This window comes from Acanthopagrus latus, chromosome 11 (genome assembly GCF_904848185.1).
Source record: "Acanthopagrus latus isolate v.2019 chromosome 11, fAcaLat1.1, whole genome shotgun sequence".
Taxonomy (NCBI): Eukaryota; Metazoa; Chordata; class Actinopteri; order Spariformes; family Sparidae; genus Acanthopagrus; species Acanthopagrus latus.
The window spans coordinates 14,326,353-14,348,113 of record NC_051049.1 but is presented as its reverse complement, the minus strand read 5'-3'; the positions used below and the strand labels follow the sequence as shown (position 1 = coordinate 14,348,113).

At 40.7% G+C, this 21,761-nt stretch overlaps 1 protein-coding gene across 1 annotated transcript in view; it reads right to left on the bottom strand.

The window, feature by feature from the left end:
- Nucleotides 1-21,761, bottom strand: part of qsox1 (quiescin Q6 sulfhydryl oxidase 1) — a 29,749-nt gene that overhangs the window by 6,557 nt on the left and 1,431 nt on the right. The window contains exons 2-11 of the mRNA XM_037115344.1: nt 21,096-21,196; nt 19,640-19,688; nt 19,240-19,342; nt 17,911-18,001; nt 17,244-17,389; nt 13,136-13,270; nt 12,927-13,056; nt 6,252-6,374; nt 4,618-4,756; nt 3,246-3,422 (exon numbers count right to left, since the gene is read on the bottom strand). Of these exons, the coding sequence (XP_036971239.1) occupies nt 3,246-3,422; nt 4,618-4,756; nt 6,252-6,374; nt 12,927-13,056; nt 13,136-13,270; nt 17,244-17,389; nt 17,911-18,001; nt 19,240-19,342; nt 19,640-19,688; nt 21,096-21,196 (1,194 nt within the window). The remainder of the gene's footprint in view (nt 1-3,245; nt 3,423-4,617; nt 4,757-6,251; nt 6,375-12,926; nt 13,057-13,135; nt 13,271-17,243; nt 17,390-17,910; nt 18,002-19,239; nt 19,343-19,639; nt 19,689-21,095; nt 21,197-21,761) is intronic.

Genomic DNA, 21,761 nt, shown 5'->3' with positions numbered 1-21,761 from the left:
CGGGAAGCAACATACATTGCTGACAGCAAAACTGCTGATGGTTAGTTCCAAAAACAGCACTGAATTTGGTGAAGTAGTGCTTTTACAAAAGCAAAGATTGACAGGGAAACTGATTGTATTGCAGTATTGCAAGAACACACTAACATCAAGAAGGGGACAACACAACCAACATTTTTTACCATCTCAGGTAGACATACCCAGTGTAGCGTAGGGGAAGGCAGCTGGTTTCATTATAAAAACAAAAACAAATGTACTCTCAAAAATTACAAAAGAGGTATTTCTAATTTTGTTTCTTCATCAAGAACATCATTATCACAAAAATGCGATATCATAATCATATCACTTTGTACTGTTGATAAAAAACACAAACACCCTGTGAAAGCAGTGCTTTCCTGAAGTCCTGAAGGCAGCCGGGCTGCTGCAGCAGCTGTTTTTGTCTGTAGAAATGTGAATCAGTCTCAGCCTGTTGACAAGCAGCAACAGGACTGAGCTGCCACCGGTCTTAATTCTGCTGCTGCGAGGAGGCCGAGGGCCCTGGGGCCTCTTTGTTGCCAGCTAAATTAATTGTTCGGCCGCTTTACAAATAGCTGCTCTTTCATGCATGGCTGCTCCTGAAAAGGAGGGGCGGGGAGGCCTGCTAAAGAGCTCCACTTTAGGCAAAGAGGAGAGGAGGGGTTGAGTGGATAGAGGGACGGTGTGTTCCCTCCTCAGGGAGACGCTGCCACTCATTGCTACAAACACAGCCAAACCCTCCACCCCTCCCTCTCTCTCTCTCCTTCTGATTCACCCGACTTATCCTCTGTGGACCACGACTCACCCTCTACCATGACTAACCCCCCTGCCACACGCCATAACTTGCTTGGAGGGGCTGTGTGTGTGTATGTTAGGGAGGGGGAGGAGAGGATGGAGGAAGCGTGTGTGGCTTGTGTCGTGGTGTTTGCCACCTGCTGTCACAAAATATCTTGGGAATTGTGTGTGTGTGTGTGTGTGTGTGTGTGTGTGTGTGTGTGTGTGTGTGTGTGGGGGGGGGGGGGGGGGGGGCAAGAGGACTGGTTCCTGGGGGACCCATCCTGCTAGGATGCTGTGCTATTGCTTGTCAAGTGGAGGATATGACTCCCAGGGGACAGTGAGTGGAAAGAGAGAAAGACTGCCACAGGAATAGGGGAAGAGAGGCAAGACGGATGGATGATGGTGGTAGGTTGAATAGTGTTTAAGTGTCTGGGGAGCAGACACACGCAGGGACGGGTGTCCTTCTGGCCCCTGCTGTTCAGGACGCAAGCTGTCCCTGAGATATAAGAGGGGGCAGTCAACACAAACAAAAGATAGTGATTTAACAAAGTGGGCTGTTAATGACAGCCTCGCGCCTAATAAAATCATATGAATACAGACAAGGGAGGAGGGATGCTTGAGAGCTGTTTAATACTCTAGAGGCTGATATGCAGAAGTGTTATATGCTGATACAGCATGGTCAAAAAATGACACAAATTAATTTACAGATCAAGAAAACAGAAGGATGGAATGAAGATTAAAGGGAAAACAAACAATTGCAGTAAAAGTATTTTCTCAAGATTCTCATTTCAGTGTATAGCTTCCTAAAAGTTAATAATTGGGTAAATATGCTAAGTTTACAATAGATAAGGATAGAAATGTCATGTGGTTTGGGGTACAGACCTATTAGTAAGAGGTCAAAGAGTACGATTTGGGGTAATACGTCTAGAGAGTTGAATAGGAAAGGGTTGACGACTGGTGAGATAGTTGATGGTCAGTGGGGTGTGGGTGAGACACAAAGTAAGGGTGTGAGAAGGATGGAGGATGGCAGAGGGGGGTCAGGAGGAGAAAATGGGTGAGGCCGAAGCAGATGATACTTGGAGGACTAAGACGGGGTGACAGCTGGTGTCTGATCTGAGGATCCATCCTTCCTCCTCCCCTCACCCTCTTAGTCGTATTACAAAGACTAACTGACCATTAAAGGAAACTGGATTTGAAAATCTTCACCCACCAATTGAGGAAGGGTCCCCAGGCTTGCACTGGTGGGCATGGAAAAGAGAAATGTAGAAAGGATGTGAGGGAAAAAAGCAGGAGGGACAGGGACGGCTTAACATGGAAGCAGAAGGACATGGACTTCAATCAGCTTCATAACCTTGATCTTCATCAGATACTGTATTTCTTGTGTCTAATGTAGATAGTCAGTTGAATTTTGTCGATAAAGGTCAGAGTATAGTGAAAAATGATTGGTGAAGTTATTAATGGATTAATTTTCTGGTGATTGACTAATCGATGAAATGACGTATATAAAAAAAAAAACTATTACCAACCATATTATACTGAAAATTCTACCACATAGCTGAATTACTTTATGGTGTATAAGGGTTTTAAAAAAATATACAAGTTAACCTCATTTGAATGCATGCACGAAAAGTCATTTTTGAATGGGAAGTAGAGTATCAAATGACAAAGCTGCCAAATGGGTGACTGCAGTTTGAAATGTGTTGCAGCATCCGTGACATCGCAGGTACTTTTAAGGAGAACTGGGGATCTTTCAAAAGCAAATATTTTTTATTTCATGCCCTGCTTTTGGCCACAGAAGCTGGTGTTTTGAAGCAGACCTCGAGAGATTTTCGGCCATGTTTGTGGCAACTAAAAGAGACCATGATGTTTTCCAAACCATTCCCATGGGATTTTGTACCAAATCCTAATCAGAGCATAAGTACAGTGGTGTGACGAGAAGAAAATAGAACATTTTACCAAAACAAGACTAGTCTCCATGACAATTTGCAACATAATGAAACATATAGCTTGAATATATGTGTGGTTTTGCAGAAATTTACTTGGCTACCATTTAATCTGGCAATTGGGTTGAAATACATCCAATCAAATGTGATTTCAGGCATCTAGCTAAACTGCCCTTTATATAAATATGATTGACTCTGTGGGTTATAGTATCTACCTGAGTGATATTATGTGTGTCAATAAAAGTCGGTTGTGCTCTAATGTATGTGTTTCTCACTCCTCATCCTTGTTTTGTCTAATATAAGCAAGTGAGTGAGGCTTGGATGGAGAAAAATAACTTTGTATCACACTATTGAGTCATATCGCTCCATATTTGCTAAGCTACACCCAGCTTGTAATATATGATGTTAAACCATGATAACATTTTTTTTACAATCTGTAACTGAAATGACAGATTACAGCTTTGCATATTACAGATATGCAAATCAGCCACAGATGAGTGTACAGACTCCTACCTGCCAGTCTGTTGTTAACTCGATTGTGTCTGGACCAAAGCCACAGGACAGCCGAAGACAACGTGTTCACCTCATCCATACTCTCCCTCGCCATGTTCTCGAAGTGCCCGGCACATGGCCTGCAGCCGAAGAAGCTGCGGACGTAGCCTCTCATCGCTCTCAGCACCTCCTGGGGATCTGGAGGGGAATAACAGGCCATCAGTTAAGTGTGAATGCAAAATCTCACAGATTTCCTGCTCTCAATGAATAGATATCAGCCATTATATAAAGCACAGTCTCATCCCCTTGTAAAGCTTATTGTTTCTATACATTAAATGTGCTGTTAACCTGTGCTGTAGCCTGAATGCTTGCTAATGGCAGTGTGTGTCCACAGCTTCCGGGATTCCCACGGTTATGTGGGCCAGGAGTCACAGAGAGCTGGGTTAACCCCATATTGAGATGAATAATCTATGCGAATGGGATAACCCAATCTGGAGATTAAACAGAGCTAACCCTCTGTGTGAATGGTGGCCAGGCTGTTGTCTCAGGAATTCAACAGTCCACAAACACATTTTCCTGGAGCTCTTTGCTTTTGTTCTTGGCTTAGCAGGACCTACAGGAGGAAACGTACTGACAGTGGGAGTGTGTCCACCACTATGTGTGTATGTGCTCTTTATGATAATATCTATAGACCTGCATTTAATCCCTCACTAACATGTTCACACCTTTAAAAATATGTGCAGCATGTGTGCATGAATGAGTGGACATTTATGTGATGGCCAACACTATACAGTGTGTGTGTGTGTGTGTGTGTGTGTGTGTGTGTGTGTATCCACCCATTAAGATGGCGGTCTGTGGGGGGCCAGATGGACACCCCTTTTGGCCAGTCCATCTGCAGGTCACAGGATGGTCCGTAAACCTCGGGATTAACCTCTGTGTGTGTGTGTGTGTGTGTGTGTGTGCATGTGTGTGTGGGCGCGCGCACACGCATGTGTCTGGTTATGTGTGAGTGTATGTGTTGAAGGGAGATTAACGTCCGTGCCAAGAGTAGAGCCTCTGGTCATCTGCCTGTTTTATTAACCACTCACATTCCACTAATCTAACATAATCCCTCTTCACACAGCCCCAATTAGGTTCGATTTTAGCTGTGATAAAATGACAATACCTGCAGAACTTCATCATGAAATTCTGCATATACATTATGTGAGTGTGTGTGTATTCCGTCTGTTCTCTATGAGATGTGAAATCATGTCAGTCCACTAAACATTCCTGGGCTAATTTGTTTACAAAGCCCCACAAAGCCCTCATCCTCAGTCCACCCATCATTGTGAACTTTCAATGCCCCTTTCCATTTACAGCAATACAAACTCAGTGTGTGTGTGGGTGTGTGTACCGGTGCCTCCCACGTTCTTGGCCTGGACAGTGAGAACATGGAAGAGAGTCCACACCCCACAAGGGTAACGTCTCAGGTGAGGTTGTGAACCCTGACAGCCCACCCACCTCACTCCTTCAGGCAAAGCTGTGTTTGGAGACTGAGAGAGGACGAAAAACAAACAGACAAACACCAGTTACAGACAAATGGGAAGAGGAAAACAAAGACATAAGCTTAAAGGATAAACCGGGTGATATTCTATATTTTCTCATTGTCCACAAATCCCAAGAAAAGACCAAAACCAACAATGACTTGATCCTACTAACAAGCAGTGTCTACGTGACACAGTGTCTACGTTTCCTTTGCTACTGGTCTCCATCGCTGACATGGTACATAATTGTGACAAACATGAAAACTAGTGTTAAATTTTAAGTATCAACTGGTCCATTTTAAATACATTTTCAGTAAGACTGAATGTGATTGCGTCCAAGTTCCAAAGACACATTGATGTTTTTTGCCTTTTTGCATTTGTTGATAAGGAGAATAGAATGTGGTAGAACAACTCCACCTCATCCTTTAATGAGAATACATTTCAAAGATTCTCTCAGAATTAGAGGCTCTCCAGCACCTCCCAACCTGTTCAACTTAATGAAAGCTGTTCCTTGTAGTTTTCTTGATCAATAAGAAGTCAATCTCAGGTTAATGGCTCAGCCCTCCACTAATGAACAGAAGCTATCCAGATCTCCAACCACGAGCCACAGTTGAATCCAATAACATATTTTCTCTGACATAAAGTCGTTTCTCTTGCAGCACTGCATTGCCATCGCTGGCGTGATTGACAGGGTTACTCACATGTCAATAGTAAAGATTTGGTGTGTGTGTATGCAAGTGTGTACAGAGTCCATTTCCTCTGAGGCGAAGTCTATTCATACATTCCAATTGATTCATTGATCCATTGATTTGCCTGCTAAAAGCTAATGATGTAAGTAAGTGACTCTTTCAATTTGCGAGGGGTGGCATACTGGAGGCATGCAGGCTTCATTCCAAAGACAACAGCACATAGATCCTCAGCTGTATGTGCTGGCACTGAGACAAGGACAAAGTACATATTGAAATATCTGGATATTCATAAAATATCTTTTCATCTAGTCATACTGTGTGTTTTTATAGAAATGTTCAAGATCACATTTTGACATTTTCTTTGACAAATTAGGCATCACTTTGGTGCCTCTGAGGTGGTTTTGAACTGATTAAGTGGCCTGACTGACAAGTGACCTTGGTAACTCAGTGGAACGACAAGGCTACTCCCAGACAGACGTCCTCACATCAGTCTGGGTGCATTTTGCGATGCCCTGCTCTCTGTTCTCCCTGCAGCTGCTTATCTGTCTGGTTTCCCCTCCTCTCCCTTCCTTTCTCCCTAAAAGCCTGCGTGCTCAGGCTCACAAAAGTCACAAATTTGCATTTGTGAACTTCCTCAATGCAGTATGTAATGGGCAGAGAATTCTGAATAAATGAATACAAAAGATGAAAGACAGACAAAAAGTTAATGCAGAATAATTGCAATGTTGGCTTGACCAACAAGAATGAACAAGACGCCCCAACTTCATTGCGATAATTAAATGGATATTTGTCTGTACAGCTCTGTCTCGACTCACCAGTGCTGAGTTATCCAGTATTTTTTTGAGTGCCTCATATGAAATCTCATCACCCGTCTGGTTCTGCAGCCAACTGTTCACAGACCTCAGAAGGTTCATCACCACTGGACGGCCTGGGAAATACTATGTACACAAAACAACAGAGTACAAAAGGAAACAGACATTAACTTTAAGAAATGACAGAGGCAAAACAGCTGAGACAGATGAGATGCAAGAAGAAATAAGAGAAATCATGACACAAGAAAAGCAAGTATATATTTACATGTGTCAACTGCATGGTCAATTCATTAACTAATTCTTTTAGCATTACTGAAAAGCAAACAAACCCCCTGTACACTCCTGCAACAGTTCTTTGTAAATGGCTAACGATAAGTCTGTTGGTAGATTACCATTAGTTTAATTAATTCATTAACGAGTTTTCATTTATAACATATAGTTTATATTATACCTATGATCTAGCAAAAAGTTAGTCTAAGTCTTTCATATTCTAGTATTAGTGTAGCTATATTTTGGTCAGCACATGGAAATGTATCTGAACAGTTTCCGACAAATAACGGCTTTAAAATACAGACTGCAATTGTTGTCATCCATTTATTTATTCATGTTTGTACAGGCTTTATGAACGTGTTGCTTAACACGCACTCTCCTTTGCCTGAAATGAACCATTCAAATCAACATCCTCATCTTAGATTAACATTACTTTTGTCCTAAACATACACACAATGCACCGAGCTGACATGTAATTCCAAGATTATTAGCTGCCATCTCATCCTCAACATGGTTTACATGCTGCACAAAAGTTGTGGTTTAAGTGTTTTTCTTTCTCAGCACCTTTAAAGAAAACCAGAAAATGTGACAGCAGCTGAGCTTAAGCTTCTGCCTTCATTAAGATCTATTTCCTAAGCCACTAACAACCACTTATCCACTGGCTACTCAACGCTTTCTCCTGCTGTGTATTTACATCTTTTCAAACAACCATGGTAACAACCACAACTGGCTGGAAACATGACCCTGTAACTAGCAGACGTTGGTCTGTGAAGAGAAAGAGGAAATCCAGCTGATGGGTGTCTGAGACCAGTGATGACAGAATGCAGACAGGCACAGACAATTATGTCTTCACACACGTTCGATACTAACAATAGAAACAGCTGATGTCTAGAGAGTTTAGACTGTAAAAGAGAGGAGAGCCCTTTAATTAATTTCAGCTAAATGTGCCTCCTATTCTTACTGTAAGCCTCTCTGTGGAACAATTTATGGTAATGGTCCTTTTTACCAGAAATGGACACGACAAAAGGATCAAGCTTTTTCCAAGACTCAAACAAATAGTTTAAATAGACTATTTCCATGGTAACTTGTGTGTGGCTTGCAGCTACAGTAAAAATTATTTTTGTTATCAATCTGCAGGTTTTTTCTCTTTGAATAATTGATTATCATTAACTTATCATTTTGTGTATCAAATGTCATACAGTGAGAAAATACATTAAACAATAAAAATCAAGATCAAGGTGACATCTTTAGGTGTCTTCTTTTTTTGACATACATTCCAAAACGCAGAGATGGTCAGTTTACTGTTATGCGCAACAAAAAAAACATAGCAAGATATTCACATCTGAGAAGCTGGATCCAGCAAAGGTCTGGTGTTTCTGCTTAAAACAAGTGCCTATTCATTCTCAGTTGATCAACTTTTCCATCTTTACTAATTTTCTTGAACACATTTTTGGCTCTTATTGTGAGGACAGAACAAGGTAAATGCATCAATCAAACATCTTTTAAATTATAGTTATTGTGCATGTGGCAATCTGAGAGGGAACAAAAACAACAAAAAAAGAGCTGATGTCATCCAACATATGGACCTTTTCGCATCTGCATCGCTGTGTCTTTTTAATTCGGTAACTACACCATTTGTTCAGCTAAATACACCTGCACATGCTGCCAATCTTGAACACAAACATGCCTTTCAGTCTATGGCTCAGCCGTCTGTTCATCACACTCTAACAGGATCTGTGTGTTACACCCTGACCACTTCACCACACCCAAATTGATTTGCTTAAACCTCCTTGTCCAAGGCTAACAGAGTCCTGCTCTGTCCTGTTTCCTTTCCCCTCAGCAACTTGGCCTACAGATAACTCTGTGCATAAATCACAGCATTCCAACATATTGGTTAGTACTGGGCCATCAAAGTTCAAAATGATAAATTCAACAACCATTTTTTTCCTGAAAAAAAGTGTATTTTCTGTGTTGTGATACTTATTGTGGTAATAAGCATGAGACATAGGCAGCTATCGTACACGACATGACCAAAAATCAGAGTCAATCATAAGTATACTGGCCATTATATGTAAATAAGAATGATGTGTACCACTTCACCACCAAGCAGACACACAGACATACACACAGACGCACACACACAACTAAAGGTGGGAAGTAAAGTGCATACAAAGGCCTCTAATGTGTGCTGCTCACTGCTGGGGAAGTGTTATAATAGGTTTAGGTCTGGATCTGGGGTCTTCATGCCAACCAGTCAGAAAAGCTCATTAAACAGCCATATGAATTTAACCACAGGAGAAAACGCAGGTGTTTCCACACTAATGGGCTTAAGTCAGCATCACCAATGCAAGACTATTCATGAGCTGCCTGAGTCTGTTGATCGCCTTAAAACACAAATGTTCACCATGCTAAACTTTTGTACAAAAAAATGTGTATTAGTCAGTGTCATCCTGCTACGCTTTTCTTTTTTCTCCCTGTCAGACTCCCTGGCCTTGATCCCTGATGGTGCACAATGTCAATCAATATGCCAAATTTATTTCACAGACGTGATGATGAATTATGGGAAAAAACAGTGACAGGCATTAAAGGACAGACAGGTGAAGACATGGCATACTTTGAGCTCTTTTGTTCTCAGATGGTTTGAATCTTATTTAGCAAAAAATAACAGCAAAGAAGTTTAAAAATTAAGAATCAAGTTATACCAAAAACAATATCGTGTTTTCTACACCAGTGAGTGTTTGGAAGCATCTTACAGGATGCACCTACAACAAGCAAAGCAAATGAACCCCTACTGGATAATATCCAAAAACATTAAAAGTGTCAGCTGTCAAATCCATTTAATTGATTATAAGATGAAAATAAGTACGAGCAATTTTAAGAGCAGTGATCATCAACTGGAATGGGTTCATATTCTGTTCAAACTGTCTTCATTTTTTCATCTCTACTAGATATCTCCCTCCACATTTGTGCTCTGTTTTGAGAAGATATACACACACACACACATACACATAGACACACACATACACACACACGCATGCACACAGACACACAAACACACATTTCCCCTCCTCTGACCCTGTATCCCTCCTGCCCCCATCCCAGTTGGACCATGACAATCCCCTTCACCCCGGCAATATGTCATCCCTGATCCGATTAGTATCAGCAGCACTTGAGAAACCGCAAGCTCCTTGTGTTGAGGGTCTTGAGAGGGAGGCATCTGTTGGCTGCAACAGGGCAGACATGGCCAGGCCTGGGGTAAAAACAGGGGTGAAGCCCCTTGGTAATGATTAAACTTCAGTCTGCACGGGGCAGAACTGGGGGGTAAACGACAAACACATGCCACAGAGGGGAAACTAGGCAAACAGCGGCCTCATCTTTAAAGCCACACATTTACTTGTTATCTACTGCCACTGAGGTGAAACTACAACTGAAATCAGCCAAATTAATCAACAATCTATTTTAGAATTATGTACATAACAATAATATGATCCTTATAACATGGGCAGTTGATTTTAGGGAAAAACAGAGAATGTCTTTGGTGATGTAAGTGTGTGTGAACATAATGTTCTGAGCCCTGGCGTGAGAAGGGTGAAGCCAGTGTCCCTTTAGGCCAAAGCCCCCCTCTTAATTCTTTGTTTTATTCCCCTGCCCCTCTGTCCACTCTGGGCTGAAGGGCTTCTTTCAAGAAAAGCAGGATAGAGGTGTAATCCTTAAAAATCTCGCTCTAATGCTCTCATGCTTCCCAAGATCCACTTTTTTAATCCTCATATACATGTAGAGAATTCATAAATCCGGCTTCAGCCTGACAAGACAGTAAATCTAGTAATATTATGACCGAGTGCATGATGAAAAGAAATAAAGACGATAAAACAACCACCACGTTTACATGTTTGGATGAGGAGATGCAATGAGGGGATGATTGTGGAAGAAACAAACAATTTGTGGAATTATAATTCTTGGACAGAACAGAGTTTTACATGACATTAATACATAGAGCAGATGAATACATGTATTAATTCCCAATGTCCTCAAGATGAACAGAGCAGCAAAAACTATTTTGATATTTAGGTAATATTCAAGCAAAATTGCCAAACATTTGATAGGTTCAGCTTCTAAAAAGTGTTTTTTTTCTCGCCTTTATCACAGTATATGTAATGTCTTTGGGTTTCATACTGTTAATCTCCCAAATAAGCAATCTGAAGAAGTCCTATTGGACTGCAAAAATGTGGTAGGCATTTTTCAGTTTTCTAACATTTTAAAGGCAACATGATTAATCAATCAATTAAAGAAATCAACACAGAAAATAGTAAAACATTAATTACATACACTGTCACCCATGCAAATACGCACCCTCGTGTATGCAAATGTTCTTCCCACTTATCATTTCATGAGGTAAAATTAAAAAGTGCGTCATGATTGAGGAAATGTGTCATCAGTGTGAAGCAATGACACTGTGGTCAGAACATCGTGAGTCACTTTTACTCTAATCTAATCACATGACTCATGTAGGGGGTTCAGGTGTCAGATCTTTACATATTGGGTCTGTTATCAGGAAGCAAGAACGGTTTAACAGTGGGGACATTTCTTCATCAATCGACAGTCATTTGATGGAGGAGGATAATTTGTCTTATATTAAGCATATGAACTCCAAAATATGAGACTTAATATAAAAATGTGTTCATATTCTAAAGTGCACCAATTGGCTCCTAAACATCTCCCCCTGCTTTAAGTATCATCCCCTCTCACTTCAAACGTCTTTCAATTCTAGTTTCACAGTCCACTTGCTTGTCATACATTAACTGTTACTAACAAGCTGAATGACTGAAAGGATTCGGTCTCTTTGTAGTGAGATCGCTCAGTCGAATGACAATAAGGACTGTCACAAGTCAGTGGCAACAATGAAGGCCTCCTCAGCTACACAAAGCCCCGCTGAGCGGCTGGTCCGTTCTGGTAGGGGGACAGGCTAAAAATACCACTGGGACCTGCTGCTATTGACTAAACAAACTAGAGCTAATGGGAGGCCACAGTGCTCTGCCACCCCCCCAAAACACACACACACACACACACACAGATACACGCTAGCTTGCTACAACGCCTCCCTAGAGAGTGCGATATAATCAGAGAGATTGGTAGCAGACTAGGGCAGTGAGACATCCTGGTGCATAGCCAATAGGGACAGGAATAGCAGGTCAGGCCTCATCATCACAACATGTTTGCCTGGCTGGCACACTTCAGCCAGGAAGGAGGGGAAAAAAAGGAACGAGGGAGCATGTAATGAATGAGTGACAGAAAAAGCTGGGATAAAATAACAGGAAATTATGTATTGGATGTAAACAAAAGTGGATTAATCAAACAAACACAGAAAAAATATAAAAAAATAAACTATATTCACAAGAGCAGAAAAGAAGCAAAAAGAGGATGGAAAGAGGCAGAAGAGATTAAAATAATAATAATTATAATATGGAAAATAAAACAGTGGAGGAGAGGGTGTTGTTTTTGTTTTGTTTGGGGGAGCCACCACAGACTGGCACATGCACAAGTATTTACAGAGACGCCAGTTCGAAACCAAAAGTAGGACTACTGCATGAGGAGGAAGAGGAGGCAGAGGAAGACTAGTAGGAGGAGGAGTAGAGGTTGGGGTATTCCAGAGAGAGTTTGATAGCAATCAGGCTGTGTCTGTGTAAACCCTGTGGGCGGCCAGTGGTTGGCAGCCACGCTTCAATCCCCCTGAGAGTCAACATCAAGAGGGTCAACAATACCCTTGAGTATTTGTGCTTCTGTTCTGGTCAATGACATCCACTTCTTTAAATAATGTGTGCAAGCGTGTGTGGTAAAAAAACAAAAGTACTTTTGACAAAATAGTTCATGAGAAGAATTTGCTAAATAAGCTGATGGATTCTAAAGTAATAAAAACAACATGTTCTGAAGGCTGAATGGTGAAAAACAGCAGCTGAAATTTAGAGTGTGAACAAACATTCTGCTGTCTCACTCTCCATCTAGTGGTAACCTGCCATAACTACACATTTCTGTTGGTTCTTGGAGCTTGAAATATATAACTCATCATATTTATTTTCTGACCAATACGCATCTCTTTTTATAGAAACAAATCATTTCAACAGTTTTCATCTCAAATTTTTGTCCCACCAAAATGTCTTTGACTTTCCTGATCACCACAGTTCACAGTAAACAGTCCTCTGTCCCCTGATAAAAGGGGCAGCTAGGAAATTTTTTTCTGATGATAATAGGTGAAAAATTTGCATGACAAAAGACTCAAATATTTTACCCGGATTAATATCCACCTTCCATATCTAATATATCTAATATCTCTAAAATAATTAAAATGAACATTCATCAATGTATGTCATTTGATGTGTGTACTGTGTGCATTGCTCTCTCTGGTAAATTTACCTTTGAAAGTACAGATGTGTACTTCTTGAGAGAAACCAGGGCCTCTCCTCTGATGACAGTGTGAGCAGCCAGCTCCACACGCAGAGAGTAGTGCAGCGTTGACTCCAGGTCTGCCATGTACACCCTGGACCTGGGCACGCAATCAAACATGATGTCAAAAAACAATACGAATGAGCGGAGAAAGCTAATGTAGAGTGAGTCAAACACACGTGTTGAAAGGTCTCCAGGACTCCTCCGTGTTGTTGGTTTGGACTTCTGTGATGACTGGTGGGGGCTTTCCTGATCGCACCACCCCTGGCAGCCTCTGGAGGGCGTACGTGTAGAAAGCACGGGCCTCAATTTTGCTGAAAGGGAGACAGAACAGGTGAGACAGACCCGCAGGTAGCTCAACATAACTATATGCACGAGGTAAGATGTGTGCACACCCTCTCCCTTATCGTCTGTGGCACACTGACACGGGTTATGCTTGACCCTTCGTCCTAATTAAAGGATCCTTAGTGCCATAGGTGTGATTTACACTGGGGAAGCTGGGTACATGTCTCCACTGCTTTATTAAATTTTGTTCACATCACTTACTGAAAGCATGATTTGTTAAACATGTTCTTAAAAATACTGTAGTTTTTTTCTCCAAGAAATGTTTACTAACAAATGAAACTGGGATGCACCAGTGCTTTCTACTGTAGATGTAATATTGACATCGTTCGATTGGGAAGGTGATGGAACAGTGTGCTGTACACACAAAGAGGGGTTTGTAAATCAAGTTTTTTCCAAGTTTGGTGTGAAAGAGCTCGACCTCAACCCTCCAACACCTTTGAGATGAAATGAAACACTGCCTGCACGCGAGACATTCTGTCCCCACATTAACGCTCTCGTAGCAAAATGAGGAGCAAATCTCTGCAGTTTTATTCCAAAATCTTGCTTCAAACATTCATTGAAGAGTGGAGGCTGTTACAAGTGAATGTCCATGCAAACCAGGTTGTGCAGTATTGACTAAAGTGTATGGCTCTCAAACAAATGCCTTTTTTTCCCCCCGGCCTTTTGTTTCAGCAGTCCACAGCTATAAAAAATGTTTTATGACCTGTATTTTTTTCGCGGCCGTATATTTTACACACTTACGGGAATGCATTTCAAATACCGAGCAGATGGTGCCAGAGTAGCGTGGAACTGAGAGAGATCGCTGATCATTAAGCCATGTGATAACGCTGCGACTGGAACCACAACCGGTAATGCTCTCTCTCCCTTTCTCTCTCTCCTCCACCCCTCACATCCTCCTCTCATTTGCTTTCTCCCCTTGTAAGAGAGAGCATGGAGCGAGAGAGAGAGAGAGAGAGAGAGAGAGAGAGAGAGAGAGAGAGCATCTAAAGGTGGAACAGGATGGTAATAAGGAGGATGGATACTCTGGGCCTACGCTCACTCACACCAGCCCAGGACTCAATTACACCTGCGTGTCTGGTGGGAGTGTACAGATGTGAAGGGAGAGCCATTCATCCAGCGATCCCCAGGGCCGACGGGCAGGCGGGCAGGCAGGCAGGCAGGCATCAGGGTGGGCTGGGGGGGAATGCATTCACCTGGGACCGGCACACATTACATGCATGACGGATGTGAGACGCCCACACACGCTCTCTCCCTCTCACACACATACAAGCGCACACACACATGCAAGCGCACACACGCGGCTCTCCCAGGATCAATCAGACATTCAGTGATGATGGGAGGCCATCTGTCGCCGTGTGCGGCTGGGGCTTGTTTGGCAGGTGAAGCCAGAAAAGCAATGACATTGTTTTCATGCAAGAAATTAAAAAACCTCCCCTCTGTACAGTGATGGAGATGAGGGGGGTTGGAAGGGGAGAGATGGAGGGTGAATAAATAAATCAGCAATAAATCATTTCCTTTTTGCATTTGTCAACTAAAAAGAGTCCTCTTTGCATGCCAAGTTATTGAAACAGCCAAACAAAGAGGCAGAAACAGCAGATGAATTTGCAGGGTGAGGAATGATCAGCGCCGCTTTATGATAGTGAATAATGGGAGCGATTTTGATGCTCTGATCCCATTAAGGGGCCAGATGTTTAAAAGTATTCTCATGAATAGGGTTGAGATAATGAGCACACGATGAAGGTTTTCGGCAGAAAGCAAAGTGGTCGCGTGTGAAACAATAGCAGCCAAAGGAAAGTAAACTTGTGTTTTTTAAATCAAGCTTAATGGAAATTACTGTAGAAAGTTTGAGTTCTCACTGAGATGTTTACAAAAATAGCTCATGTTTGCTTCACACCGTCCACCCACATACACTCACTTATTATAAATAAAAAAAGTGTTAACATCATTGTGGCTCATTGGTGCCCTGCCCATCTGTCCTAATAAAGTTTAACCCACAGATGTTCTCCTTTTTAGGTTAATGATAATGTAGTAGCTAAAGCCTTGAGTGTAATTTCTAAACGTAGCCTGGTGCATTTTTAATGACTTCAGACAATCATACAATTAACAATTGTTCGCTGACTGGTGCTTGCAGAACAAGCTGAATGGAACAGCAACAACATTGTTTCACCACTTTGTACCAGTGCACTGTCCTGTACATCACAGATAACAGTCAGCAATTCTGGATGATCTAAAGCAAAGTTTAATTCATTGTTATGTCCTGTGGGAGGTGGTGTTCGCTACTGTTTCCTCATGGTTACATTCTGACTCAACAACAATCCAGCCTTTTCCATTTCAATGTTTACAAAGTAGGTTTGTCATTTAAGGACCATCCAAGTGTGAGAAGGAAATGAGCAATAAAACCACCAGACAGCAAGTGTGCACCAGTGCTGATGTCATTCTTTCTGTGCCCCTTGTTAGTAGTGCAATGCTAAATAACAAGAAACACACTAACCCTTTGCTACATTGTCCTTAAACCACCTCACAATATGCAGTCAAGTCCTGCACGCCCACATAGATGTTATTACTTGTTCTGGCTACTTATACCTCTGCTCAGGTTGGAGGTTTGGCAACTCCACATAGAAATGAGTGAAGAGCAAATTTTGGTCTGACTGTGCTCAACAACAAAATGTAACATGAGGGTCAAACAGATGTTAAGCGAGCACAGTCTGTACAAAGCTCTCCCCATCTAAGATGAGGCCAAATGAGGGAAAAACGAGTAGGTGGAGTGTGTAGGGCCTTTAAAACAAAAGGAATCATCACCTTGTCCTAAAATAATTTTAATCAAATAAAAGTTTGACTGTTTTGAGTATCCAACAAAACTTAAGAGGTCAACAAGTAAGGAATATCTATGGTGAAAAATGTTTAGAAGTTTAGGTTACGAGGGAGCAAAGCAAATGTGTCCCACAGTTTACCTGCTATTGTAATGTCCTTTAATGTAGAAAAGCCCCAACACCTGTGCGACTTTAAAACTTTACACCCTATAACAGGCTGCCACTAAATAGGGATCTGTTTAACAACAACCTGAATACCAATGAATATCCACTCCTTGTAAGTTGTCTAAAAAAAAAAAAAAAAAATCCAAATGTCAGTTGTATCAACTGTTCAACTGCTGACAAGTGCCGCAAGAAATGTAAACACACTTTAACAAGCAAAGGAACATATACTGTTGGTTTAAAGCGAAACTCTCGCCAAAAGGCAAAGTAGGCTTTTTTGTGAATGTGTATGAGTCAAACCTTTGCGTAAAAGTATAACTACGACAAAAGAGGCACTTTAAGATTAACTGTATTTTTGTTTTCGGCTCAAACTCATTTCAATGGGAGTGCATGGGGCACTTTCACACTAGCATCATGCTAACGTGAGTTGTTCAAAAACTCACAAACAATGTTCTCAGTGCTTGTGTTCATGTGTAGAGACCCTGGTGATACTATGAGCAAATTTTCATGATGTGTCGAGCCTTCTTAGTGTTTTAAAAATAGCGATTTGGATGCTAGCGTTAAAGTGCCTCTTGCACTCCCATCGAAAATGAGTTTGAGCCAAAAACGGAAATATGGTCAATCTTAAAAGTGCCTCTTTCATCGTAATTATGCTTTTACGCAAAGGTTTGACTCATATGCATTCACCAAAAAAGCCAAGGTTGCATTTTGGTGAGAGTTTCACTTTAAGCAGCTGTCAAAGCTTTCATGAACTGGTGAAAATGGTACCACTGGTATAATAATAGTTATTATTTTCATCATCATTAATCTCCACATAAGCCACGATGTCTGTTTCAGGAGATACAGAATATTTTCTTAGATTTAATTAATTCATTTATCTAAAAAGTGATAGTGCTAAACTTCGTCAGGAATCATAAATTGCAGAGCACTGTGTTAAGCAGCGGAAGTAAAAGACTGCATAGATACTCACACTTGGAGTCTGGTGAAGTTGCCTCCAGGGTAGTAAAGGTAACAAGATGGAAACTCTCTCACTCGCAGTTTGGTTACCAGGTCTGCTTCAGTGTCCAGGACTCTCCGCACTGCAACGTTCTCAAACTGTAACAGGTCTAGAGTTACCTGGGGAATACCAACAATGCACAAACAGATAAACAAAGAGAATATTTTAGTCATTGTATATTTCAAAATATTAACCAATTATATGTTGTGTGTCTGTGATGTCACATCATTTCCATGTGGATAAAGGATTTCTGTACAGTAAAACATAACACCATCTTATTTTCTTTCTAGTTCAAGTTGTAAAGTCAGCCATATGATGAGTCTTTAGGTTATTCAGGGGTGTCAAACTGATCCAGTAAAGGGCCATGTGGCTGCAGGTTTTCATTCCAACCAAGCAAGAACACACCTGATCCAAATCAGGTGTGTTCTTGCTTGGTTGGCTGATTGGTTGGCTGATCCAAATCAGGCGTGTTCTTGCTTGGTTGGAATGAAAACCTGCAGCCACATGGCCCTTTACTGGATCAGTTTGACACCCCTGGGTTATGTGGTTGTACATACTTATAAAGATTAATTCTATTTGAAGGCACTTCTCTTAAGAAAAAAAAAAAAATACACAGCTCAGGTCAATGGAAACTTTTTACCTCTCGGCCAATGTAGGATTTAGCCTCTTCAAAGATCAGAGCCAGGTGTTCCACGTTGTTTGTCTCAAAGAAGCTTTCAATCTCTGCTTGGCTGGAGAGAAAGCAGCAGATGAAAACATGCAAGACTGGAATCTCCATAGACGTGTTGCAGTACGCCTTGAAGAAACTCCAAATATCACCAATAATTCTCATGGCGATCAGTTGATTGGTTGACAGTTGATTTTGTTGGGATCAAAAAGAAAAATCAAACAAGTGCTGAATTTTCTGGATACATTTTATCTTAAAAGACAAAGGGACATCCTAAAATTAAATTGAGAAGGCTAAATTTCATTTCTGGCTTTGCCTCGGATCCTGCGCAAGGTTATTTTTATCTGAGGACCACCTACATCCACAATCACAAACATTAAACTACTGTACTCAATTTGAACATCTGCTTTAAAGTACATTACCTCCACTTGAAACATGTTCTTGTGTAATCAGGACTTGTTGTCATGAAGCAAGAGAGTATGATGGTTCAAATCTACTTATCATTTTCAGTGCGAAAGAAGAAGAAAACCTGATCACTCTGACAGGAGTCCATTGAAGCTTAGAATAAAAAAAAACGCCTGTGTCTAAATACATGCAAGGCAGTGTGTGGCAGAACAGGATGGGATAGAAGTGTTGACCGCGTCAGTGTTGCCTGGTAGTTAGTCTAGTGATTCTGTCACTAATGCACTAGTGCAAATGAAATTGGGGGAAATGATGCAATGTGTTGGGAAGATACGTTTCTGCAGCCACAATAGTATGAGCCTGCAACAGATGATAGTAGAAATACTGACACTAATCAAGGAACTAGAATTAACAACTCTGTGGTATTATTTGGTTATAAGGAAGCGTAAGTTCAGTGTATGTTCAATGAAACTATGACATATGTAGGTGTAGGACTGAATCTGGACTAATTTAAAATTTAGTCCTCACAGTACATACAGCCCTGTCTGGATGTCAAGACAATTAGGTCATTGAGGATCTCCATATCAATTCTGAGATTGTGTAAATGGCATTATGATACAAAATACTGTACAAATGGACAAGCTGAAAAAACTCTTAATCAAATCTCTCTTAATAGAAAGTGAGCGACACAAATGTAGGTGTTTTACATGTAATGTTACCTCTTCTGCTTTAGATGCACTGTAAATGTTATATGTTTTTTTTTTTTTTACATGTGTTGTTATCAGGGCATCAATGGCTTTCCTTGTTTAAATTAAAGGTAAAGTTTTTCGAATAAAGATCACTCAAGAAAATCTAACAGCTAAATTCCTACAATGAAAATGGACTTAAGTGTATTTGTACCTGGTGGGCTCCAGTGGAGGGCAGGCAGGGGGCCAGGGCTCCGAATGGGTTTCAAGTTTGTCTATGATCCTGTGACGGAGGCCCCGAACTTCTCGAGGGAAACCTGGAAGGTCAAAGAGCATCAAGAGAACATTATGCACTGCCATTCGTTCTCATGCAAAATGTTGCTTCACCAGAATAAACTAAAGACTACCTGAGCATGTATACAACCACTTAATAAATGCAATATAACCAATTCTAATGTTAATCTGCATAAGGAGAATTAAGCCACAAATAAAATATGAGACAAAAGCCTGATAAAACTATGATCAGTATGCAAATTGTTATTTAGACACTATTTGATTGATATGAAAGACCATTTATTTTCATTGGCCTGAATATCCTCTGTGTACAGTAGTACCTTTCATAGCCTGTCCTTTAGAACCAGCCTTGGAATAAGCATGGAAGAACTGCAAAGTGAGAGAGAGCGAGAGAATGTTTGGGTTATGAAGGAAGCTGAGAGAAAGAGAGAAGTGAGTTGAGATAAGACAGCCCTCACACGACCATGAGAGGAGGGAAGCCATGTTGTGTAATGTTTGGTGGTGGTGGTGGGGGGGGCAGCTTTTCCCTCAGGCCCGTCTTGACCCTTAAACCCTTCCTGGTTAAAATGAGTTGCAGATGTTGAAGCTCCGCTGCGTGTTCAAACAGAAGGAGCTCTTTGTTTCATTGGCTTTCGCTGAATGAATGAGAGCAGAGTCTCAAACACACACTACTGCTGACTAATCAGATACGCTACAAACACAGATGCAGATGTTTGGAGCTAAAGCGTTTCTGCAGTGTGCCTGCTGATCTGGCAAAAGTTAACTCGATTGTGAAAAGATCTCTGCATCTAACTATCTAAACCAATCTATCACTTTCTCATGCAGAAGATGATGTATGATAGCATTTTCTGACATGCAATTTACACTGAATTTTAATACAAAAACTGAGATGAGGAGAAAAGTCCCTTGCTGATTGAGTAATAACTATCCAGGGTGAACGCTATCGATGTTGAAGCTACTTCAACAGTTATGATAAATTATCCCCCAAAAAGTTTATCTATTAGATTAAATAAAACAAAACATAACATATTCATCTGCTGATATCATTTCAGTGTTTATTTAAAGTGGCTCCAGAAACAGAAAAAAATAAGTCCATTGAAGAAATTGTGACTATAAAACAACTGATTTTTAAAAAAAGTATTCATATTCAGGCATCTTGGACAGTACTTTCACCTATACCAATATATCTGTCTCAAGCAATTGGTCCGGCTTGAAGTACACCACACTGCATATGAATGTCATGGAATAAAGGGTTTTAAAAAAAAACCATATATATATTTCTTTTAAATAAAAAAGGAAAATGTTTTGCTTCAACATGGTTGCTTTTTAAAAGTTTTTTAATTAAGGAAAATCAACAATACCACATCCAATACCACAGCAAAAAGTGATCCTTAACACTTAGCTTGCTGGTGATTTAAGATGATTTCTTACTCAAGTTCAAAACAACCTGATAACATAACAGACTTTTTGAACTAATGAACCTGTGTATCTGCTATTTACTATCAATTGTAGCAAATATCACTATACACTGGAAACAGAACAAAGGGTGCTCTGTCTGTTCTTTATTTCTTAATTACACATTTAATTCAGATGTGTCTTTCACAGAGTAACAGTAAGCTAAAATGAGCTTAAGACTCCAAGACTTGCTTTTAAAGTCTCTGAAGTCTTCAACAGTAGACACAGTGGAAAACATCATTATCATTTCCATGCGATCTGCACCCATCATAAAAGTTGGCAGTATGTGGCCCTGTGTAAACACTTTTTACTGTATAATACCTTTATTGTGGGATACCCCGTGATGCCGAAGCCAGTGCAGATTTTGCTGTTCACCTCTGCAGCACAGTCTACAGCTGCCAAGTCCACAGCTGGCTTCCACTCTGAAGAACAGACATCAGATAGAGAGAGAAAGACAGCCACAGCAAATATTAGTTGCTGTCTATTGCAGCCCACACAGTCTATAGACATTGGATGTGCTCCTGTGCTGTACTTGTGCCATGCGTGCCAATGTGTACTACTTTTGAAAAAGGCATCAAACCTATCACACACGCTGTAAATGTGCAGACACTTTCTGCTACTGTCATTTTACATAGCTATGTCAACATGATTTGTTATAATTTAATTCTTATTTACATAATATTATAATAATAATAATGTGTTGTCCTTCACAGGAGTCTGATTTACTCATTTAACAAAATGGGACACCCCAGAGTTCAACACTTGGTCCACTTCTTCTTCTTTGTTTTGTACATAATATTCCCTTAATTTGTTCTATTTCTTTTGTTCAGCTTTATATGTAGGATGATACGGTTATTAACTTTACTTATTCCAAACTGCCCTCGAATTGAATTTCAATACCCTCATGCCGATGGAATCTCACGTGATGTTTCCATAGTCCACAAAACATTTCTAGAGCTTCACAGCAAAATGGAGTTACAGCATTTT